Here is a 9196-nt window from a genome sequence, read left to right on the forward strand (position 1 = left end):
CAACACAGACGCTTATTGGTAAAAACAAAAAAAAAAAAAAAAAAAACCAAAAAACCCTCAATTTTATTATAAACCCCACTCCAAAGAAACACACACAAAAAAACGAACAGAACCAGTGCAATATGTGCTCACTCATACTGCAATTTAATTCAAAGTGTAATTCAAAAGTTTTGTGGGTGGTAAGATTTTTTTCTAGTAAGCCTATAAAGCAAAACGCATAGGTCTGTACAAGTGTGTGTGTGTGTGTGTATGTATATGTATATGAGAGAGAGAGAGAGAGAGAGAGAGAGAGAAGGGTGAAGAGTCATTTCCTTCACAAGCTCCTCTCTGCTCATCTACTGGTGCCTTATTTATTTATTTTATTTACCCGTGCTTTGGATCAGTCCTGTTCAGCTCCATATTTAAGCACATACACAAGTATAAGTTTTCTAGTAGCAATTTTTCTTTTCAGGAAAAAAAAGGGTAAAATTAATTTTAATGATATTTAACCCAACATACCAAAAATATTATTTCAACATGTAATCATAAAACGTATTAAGATCAGTGTAAAAACCTTAAATTCTTGTTACACATATTAATTCCTCAAAATGGGGTGTGTATTGTACACCTGCAGCACATCTCCATTAGCCTTTCAGGTTCTAAGCAGCTCCCTAGCCAGTGGCTATCCTACAGGACAGTGCAGCCCTGGAAGGATCCCACTGTAAATAGCCTGTAATCACTTACTACAAAAAGATAATGAACCAACTGGAACCAGCTACGAAAGTGGGAGAACTTACGGAACTCCATTCTTCAACCCCTGTTAAAAAGGAAGGAATGTGATATACTTTATAACATATCCCTAAACTATACATTTAGAAAGGGAAGGGGGAAAGAGAAGGACGAAGAAAAGAATTGCCACTTGGTATGCGGGGGTGTTGGGGTGGGAGCGCCTGGGGCCAGGGAAGCCCCCCTAGGTCCTCAGGATGGATCCTTAAGTTTGGAGTGAGCTACCAAAATCTCCAGAGTTCAAGGGAGTTTCAGGCTTCCCACGCCCGCGCAGCCACCCGTCGCCGCCCGCAGTTTCTCCGAGGACAGCCGCCGGGTTCGGCCGGCGTTATTAAGGCTCTGCCTCGCCACCCTCAACCCGAAGCCCGCGCTTGGAAGGGCGAAAACTCACCCCCCAGCCACGAAATCCCTCGGCTGGGCTGGAGGACAGAGCCCAGAGCCGCTAAACATAGCGTAACCACGGCAACAGCCAATCCCAGGGAAGCTAGACGGGCCTGTCCTTACAGGTGCCCCGGAAGGACAAATTATCCTGAGTCTAGCTAGGCATGAGCGCTGCATCTCAGGGGCTGACGAGAAGCTTAAAGTTTGTGTCCAGGTGGGTTTTCGTACTTAAATAATTTTGGAGACTGCTTAATGAAGAAATGTCCTTTATCATAATTTCCTAAGCAGAGGTACACTGGCCTTTGTATTATTTCTCAGTTATCTGTACTGATACTAGGCATCTCTTGAATGTTGAGTTGTCCATTTGTAAATTTGTTCACTCCACAAACCCCTAATTCTGAATAGCAATTTGTGGGACCTGGAGTAAAGAAGTCAGCATGTTGTTTGCCTTCCACTATAATTTCTTTAAAAATAAAAAAAAAAAGAAAAGAAAAATAATCAACTATCAATCAATACCCACCAAAAAAACCTCTAACTGAAGGGATGTGTGGCATGAAAATATGGAACTGCTTTTTTCAGGAATTCTTTTATTGTTCAAATATTTATGGACATCCACTATCTTAATGTATGGTCTAAAGTTTTAAGAACATGTCATGAGATTTAATGTTAACTTTAAAATTCTTCAAAATTTCTCCCATGGAGAAAAGATAGAGTACAAAACGTGAACATTTGTTTTAACTAATAACAGATATTTCTGATCTTAACTTTTTGAAAGAATTCCAAAAAGTCATTAAGTCCCAGGAGGAAGTGGTCAAGTATAATTATAAAAGATACATACCATACAATGAACTAAAAGTAAACATTTCATTGAGCCTCTGAAAGAAAATAGAATATTTCCTGGTGACAATAAAACTGAATTGCACCAACATAGGAACTAGTAAGACACAATGAGAAAACAGTAGACTTTTGATATAAAAAACACATGATAGTGCCTTTTCAGGAAAGGTAGTTTTTTTTTGTTTGTTTGTCTTTTTTTGGAGAGGTTTTTTCGCTACAGAGCACCTACGCTCACCAGACAGACAGAGAGAGACAGAGAGACAGAAAGTGAGAAATCAGCCGTCCGGGGGGGTGGGGTGGGGAATGACCACACCGCAGTCCCTTCTCCTCTGTTCTCCTCTCGGGATCTTGGTCACACATGCACACACACATACGCCCTGCGTGAGTTTTAAACCACCGGGTCCGGGACTCGAACTGTGGTCGACTACATGGGAGTCCAGCAACATAGCCATTACGCTAACTGCTGGTCCCTAGGTATAACTAATTTTGAAAACCCTATATAAAGTGCTTTCCTTCATAAAGCTTTTTTGTCATACAAATTGATAGCAGAACAAAAATATTGACAGTCTGGGGGTCCAGCAGGTGGTATAATGTTGGAGGCTTGGACTCCCACATGGCCAGCTGCGGTTCGAACCTGGACCTGGTGGCTTGTTTCTTCCTTTCTTCTTCTTCTCTCTCTCTCTCTTTGTGTCTCTCTCTGGTCAGATAAAAATAAATGAATAAATAAGTAAAAACAAATGAATCTTTAATAAAAAAAAGCAAGTCAGTCTGAAGATAAATAAAGCTATTGTCAGAGATCTCTTATATCCTTATGTTACTTTTTATTACTTTGGAAGAAAACTGACAACTCTGTAAACCAATCATAATTTGACTTAATATTACTAATAAAGAAGGAACAAAATGCAAAAATTATCTAAAATAGTTACAGATTATACATAAATTAAACTTGAAACTTTTGCATATATATGGTGTTTATCAGAAGTCCATTTAATTTGCAGACTTCCTAGAAATAATAGCACTACATTGAGGATGTTTGTTTGCCCATGACCTTTTTAACTGATTAGGTATTTTTTTTTTTCTTTCAAATGGTAACTTCATCTCATTTAAATTTAAAAACTCATTCGTGGATCTGGTTGATTTATAACCTATTGCCCTAAAATACACATTTTCTTTCAAGAATGCATGTTTATTGAGTGAATGAAAGTATGTGAAAGAACTCTTTGTTTTCTGTTATCTGATAATAATATTTCTTTGAAAAATGTTAATTCAGTGGTGGAAGCACTTTAGTTCAATAGTACATTTCAACACCTGCAGTGACATAATTTAAATATCTCAGGATATCATCATAGTCTCAAAAGGGTTTCATAGCAGATTTTCCTTGTTTGTTTTTTTAAAGACAAGGTGTTTACAGAGAAATACTGTGTCAGCATAGGGTTCATAGTGCCACATATCAGATATTGAGGCCTTTTCCTCTCTTCCACTTGGTGGGTGTCACAACCTTTAGGTTCCCTCTCTGATGTTCTTTGTGCTCCTTCCTTGCAGTTGAAATGACCACCTGCCTCTAAGGAAATTCGGAGTTTATCATCTTCCACAACTCCCATTCCATTCCGCATCCTCACATGCATCCCCACTCCCACCACCCCCCCCAATATAATTTTAGTATTTTTATAGTAAAATGTGGTAGAATGTAATTTACAGCTAACATTTAGGCAGCATTGGCTATGTGCTTTACAAGTGTAATCTCATACAACGTCCCTTTGAGGTGTGTACTATATACTATAATCTACATTTGCAGAGGATGCCACTGGCGAAAGGTTATCTAGAGAGCACTTTCTATCTCTGAGTCTAAATCTCAGCTCCGCCACTTATTGACTAGTTGACCTCAGGCAAGTTGTTTCACCTTGCTCTCTTTCCTCACTGGCAATACTGGAGATGCTGATATAATAACGCCTAATGTGCAAAGTTCTGATCAGGCAAATCAATTTAAGTGATGCCTTGTATGATATGGGATGATGTTGGGAGCTTACTCACTTAAGCTCCACAGACTTGGGTTCAGGCTCTTTGGTTCTTTCGAAGGGCAGTTTGGGCAATTCTGGTTCCTACTATATCTCTCATATCCTGATACTCTTTGCTGTCCCTGCTGCCATCTTGCAGTTTTGAATACATTCATCTCTTATGAATTAGTACATTTGCTTTGTAAGGTTTCCCTGGTCTTAGGTTTCTTTTCAAATTTGACTTCTACATGCATGCCGAATTACAACTCCCCATTATCTTCAGGGAAAAAAAAAAGGAAACTTTTTAGCTAAGCACACATGATTCTTCATTACTTCTATTGAGTCGCTTTCTCTAGGCTGACCTTCCATCTTATGTCACTCTGATGGATCCCTCCTTACATCTCACGGTAAAGCTTGGGAATATTTTGTTTCATCTGTCTTGAGCGCTTCCTACCTCCACCCTATTTCATCTGATTAGGGCCTTCTTAATCATCCTTCCAGAATCATCTCAAATTCTCTGTGACTCTTCCCTTTTCCCTTTCATAGCCCTACTCCAAGACATAATTCAGAATTGGACATAGATTTTAATATTTGACTTCTTGATGTGTTCTGTCTTGTTTCTTTTGCTATTCCCAACTCCTTGCCCTTAGAATGAATGTAAAAGTAATAACAAGTAAGTAGTTTATTTAACTAGTGAGCAATAACACCTATGAATAGCTGAATTATTCTAAGTTGTTTGGCCATGTAGCTTTGAAAAATATCTCTGCAGTTGGACCATTAATTAAGTATTCATGTGCTGAACCACGAGAACAAAAGCACATCAGGACCTTATTTGATCGATTTTAAAACAGTCTTTGTTTATAGAAAAAGAAAATATAGTCCTTAGATACTGCAAATATGTACAATAAATAAGAATGGCAGCCACTTACTGTGTATCCTTGTGTTAGCACATCTCTATTGTGATAGACATTGTTTCCAGTATGTGGGGCTTGTGGCTGAAAAGTTGAACACATGACACTTCTTTACCATTCAGAGTAAACATGCCAAGGGCTTCCTTGGCCAGTTGCTTGGACACCCAGTTTGTTGTGTTCTGTTTTCCTGAGCTGCTGTTTTGAAACTGTAATGTACATCTTCCTTTATGACTTTGGCTGTCTTTGAGAATACTGAATTTCATACCTTTTTTGACCTCAATATTATGTAACACCAATCTAGAAATGTCTTCCTTTATTGGTTGTCATGAGATCATTTTGTAAAGGTGTGCTTTAAAAGTCAAATTTAAAGAGAAGTCAGAGTCAAACATCTGCTCGTTTTTTTATCTCTAGACAGTTCTGACTTTTTTTTAAGTTTTATTTTATTCATTATCAAGAGCATGTGCAGAAGAGAGAAAGAGAGATGCACCCTCTAAAGGATGATGTGGTCATGATCACGTCCCTTAGCCTTTCAGCTCATCAGGGTCTTGGGTACCCACACATGTGTGCCGTGTGTTTCAGGCTGACTAAGCCAAGGATCCACACCCACAGTGACCATGTTGCTCCCAGCATTGTAGTTCTGTAAGCTCTCTCCTGACTGTGCCATAGAGGCTGGGTCCTTCTCTTTCATTCACTGCCATGACATTGGCTCTCTCGGGATGACTCCCAAGTCTGACTCCCTCCCTTTTTGACCTCAATATCAACTCCTGGCACTTAAGAATGAAGGTAAAAAAGTACTAACAAGTAAGCAGAGTTTATTTAACTAGTGAGGAATATCACCGATGAATAGCTGAATTGTTGGAGCATCTATCCATTTATCTGCATTCCAATTCCAGTGCTTTAGGGGCATAACTACATAGATAACCCATTGCCAGTTGAAGCTCAGGTATCAAAATAATAAACTTTTCTTCCAATATTTCCCCAAAATTTTCTGATTTCCAGTGATTATGCATTTATTTTCCCATCCTCCAGGTATCCTTCTAACCATCTGTCATTCTTTCTTTTCCATAGTAAAGCATATTGATAGTTTATCCTAGCCTTCTCCTTCTCCTTAAGTGATCTTTTAAAATAGCCCTTTCCTAACTTCCCTCCCTGCCATTCACCTCTTTTCTTCGCCCTGGGAACGTGGCTGCCTGTACCTACAGCTGAGTGGTATGTGTTCAAGGCTGTGCCTCTGGAACAGGAGTAGAAGGGAGGTGTGCAGAGTCTACCTTACTTGCCTGAGAGATGCTTGCCTGAGTTTACTGTCATCTTTTACTTTCTGCTAGGTATGAAAGATGGCACCTGGAACAAATTTGGGAGCCGCATGCTAAATAGGTCAGAGCTACCCTCAAGTTCTAAGATGAGCTCTTTTTTTTTTGGAGAGGTTTTCGCTATAGGGCGCGTGCGCTCGCCAGACAGACAGAGAGAGACATAGAGACAGAAAGCAAGAAATCACCCCCCAGGGGGGATGGTCACGCCGCAATCCCTTCTCCTCCATTCTCCTCTCGGGATCTTGGGCACGCACGCACACGCGCCCGGCGTGAGTTTTAAGCCACCGGGTCCAGGACGCGAACCGCGGTCGACTACGTGGGAGTCCAGCGGCATAGCCATTACGCTAACTGCTGGTTCCCCTAAGATGATTCTTAAAAGAGAATGAGCCACCCATTTCTGACTGAGACAGAAGTAAGCTTCAGCGTATTTCCATACTTGGATCCCATAACAAAGCATTTTGACTTGTCTCTATTTAAGACACTCATTATTACCACATCAGCACCCAAGTCCCTGCTTTTGACATTACACACCAGAGTTACTGCGGAGATTTCTGGTTCATTAGTCTCCATTCTCTTTCTCAATCACAGGCAAACAGAGGCCGAGACTTTGGGGCAGAGTTCTTGTTCAGGCTGTTGGGTAACAGCTTTGTCATATGGTACCATAAATAAAACTGAAACAAAAATATAGATCTATAGGGCATTTGGAAGAAACTGAAATAAAAACATGTAGTCTTTCTAATTGTTTCCCATTAAAATGTGTCAGGGATTGGAGGAATTCGGGAAAAAGACTCTAGACAGACACCAGAGAACTCAAAACCGGAGGCAGGAAATGAAGCCTGCAGACACTTCTTAGGCTGGGAAGAAGAACACTGGGAGTTTTTAGGAAGAATGTGGCTTCTGGTTAAAGGAGAGAGGGAAGTACATAGACTGTAATATTGATATTTCTGATTTCTCTGCTTTTCTGTACTTCCTTCAGCTCAATAGACAGACTGGTTTATTCCTAATTAGGAACAAATAGCTTCAAATTACACTTATTAAATCTGTTTTCACCATGTCAATTATGCACTGCATATACTAAAATATTGCAAACTGCAATACATATTAAAAATATGAATTGAAATAATGAAAGAGAAGAGAGAGAACCCAGAAATAACCAAAAATAAAAAATTAAATCTTCATGTCCAATGGAGAAAAAACTAATGGGGTTAGTGTTGATTTTTCCATAAAAGCTTTAATAAAAGTTGCTACTTAGAAAATGATTGTTAATGAAAATGACCTTAAGTTAATTTTCATTCCTTATAGTTTACACCAAACTAAACTGTAGAATAATTAAATACTTAATTCATCTAGCCTTTTGTTTATTTAACAAATGTCTCTTGAGTACCTACTGTGTGCTAGTCTTGGGAGTTATAAGATAGACATATAAGACCTACTGTCTCCACTTGAATACCTCTGATTTTAAGTGGAGAAGAAGACAGGTAAATGAGAAAATAATGCTACCACTGATATGTTATACAAATCCCTTTTTGATTTTGACTGTTAACTAAAAAACCACAGACACATGCTTATTTTAAATGTAGATGCTGCCTAGCCAAAAAACATGTAGATACAGGTACAGGTTAAAGAAATCTTCAGCTTGCTCTTGTATGGGAGATGTTATACCAACAACTGTTTTGAGAAGAAAAATGTGAAAAATATAGGACAGAAGTAGGGAGACTTATCTAAATTTGTTATTGTGCTGAGTGTTAACAGTGAAAGTTATGGTTATCTTTTTAGAATCATCACTATCCAGAGAGAAAAGAATGCTAAGAAAAAACAAGATATTAATTTTTAAGTACTTTCTTAATCTCATTAATGGAGCTTTCATGGTAAGAATCTTCATAATTTTTCAGTAGAGAAAATATAATGCATTTTTATAGACAACTGCTTTTACAAATAAGCATTATCATTACCTGTGTTTTTTTTAGATTCTTGGACTTTTATTTATTGGATTTGGTGCATGGCTTTTATTAGATAGAAATATTTTAACACTGCTGGGTATGTATCTATTTTTTTTTTTCTCGCTCAATGAAGTGAACAAAGCATTTCCTTTTAAATGGTTACATATGTGATTTATTCACCAGGTGGCAGTATTTCTCTAAAATTCATTGTGTATCTTCTTATGTTTCCTATGAAGGGTAACTTGTTTCTCTCCCTTATGGTCTTGTCAACTAATTCTCACTCCTAATCCTAAAGTATTTGCAGAGAAAAACTCCTGCCAAGATAGTCAGAAACTTATCCTGTGAGTTCTGTTTTTAAAATCATGTACTCAAAACACTGAATGGAATCTTAATTAAAATGTCAGGATCTACAGCATAGGAGTGAGTAGGTAATAAAGAGTGGAAGACAAGATCAGGGAAAAAAAAATAATCACACACAAAAATGAAAAAGTTATCTGTTGATGAGACTGTATATAGTAATCTCTTTGACTTGTCTAATATACACCGAGAAATCTAATATGCTGAGTAGAACCATTTTGTATGCTGTAAAGATGCACAGAGATTAAATGTAATGTAAAAGGGGAACCAGCGGTTAGCATAATGGCTATGTCGCTGGACTCCCACGTAGTCGACCACGGTTCGTGTCCTGGACCCGGTGGCTTAAAACTCACGCCGGGTGCGTGTGCGTGCGTGCCCAAGATCCTGAGAGGAGAATGGAGGAGAAGGGATTGCGGCGTGACCATCCCCCCTGGGGGGTGATTTCTCGGTTTCTGTCTCTATGTTTCTCTCTGTCTGTCTGGCAAGCGCACGCTCCCTATAGCGAAAATCTCTCTCTCAAAAAAAAAAAAAAAGAAAAAAAAATTTAAACAATTCTTTAAAAATATTAAAATAGGACCTAAAAACATAAAGATAAAGTGTTCAGTGAGCACAATGCACAGGTAGAAAAGGTACTAAAAGACAGTTCCAGTTTAATATTACTGAGTAAAACCATCTTTAAAAATATTTTTTTAGGGGCTAGA

The 9196-nt window shown here is 38.5% G+C and overlaps 2 protein-coding genes across 2 annotated transcripts in view; one reads left to right on the top strand and one right to left on the bottom strand.

The window, feature by feature from the left end:
• Positions 1-1173, bottom strand: part of LRRIQ1 (leucine rich repeats and IQ motif containing 1) — a 176093-nt gene extending 174920 nt beyond the window's left edge. The window contains exon 1 of the mRNA XM_006169613.1: positions 1157-1173. The gene's annotated coding sequence lies outside the window, so the exon portion shown is untranslated. The remainder of the gene's footprint in view (positions 1-1156) is intronic.
• Positions 1174-8000: 6827 nt separating this feature from the next.
• Positions 8001-9196, top strand: part of TSPAN19 (tetraspanin 19) — a 16102-nt gene continuing 14906 nt past the window's right edge. Inside the window, exons 1-2 of the mRNA XM_006169615.1 lie at positions 8001-8066; positions 8166-8235. Of these exons, the coding sequence (XP_006169677.1) occupies positions 8001-8066; positions 8166-8235 (136 nt within the window). The remainder of the gene's footprint in view (positions 8067-8165; positions 8236-9196) is intronic.

The sequence above is a fragment of the Tupaia chinensis genome, unplaced genomic scaffold, assembly GCF_000334495.1.
Source record: "Tupaia chinensis unplaced genomic scaffold, TupChi_1.0 Scaffold147312_1, whole genome shotgun sequence".
Lineage (NCBI taxonomy): Eukaryota > Metazoa > Chordata > Mammalia > Scandentia > Tupaiidae > Tupaia > Tupaia belangeri.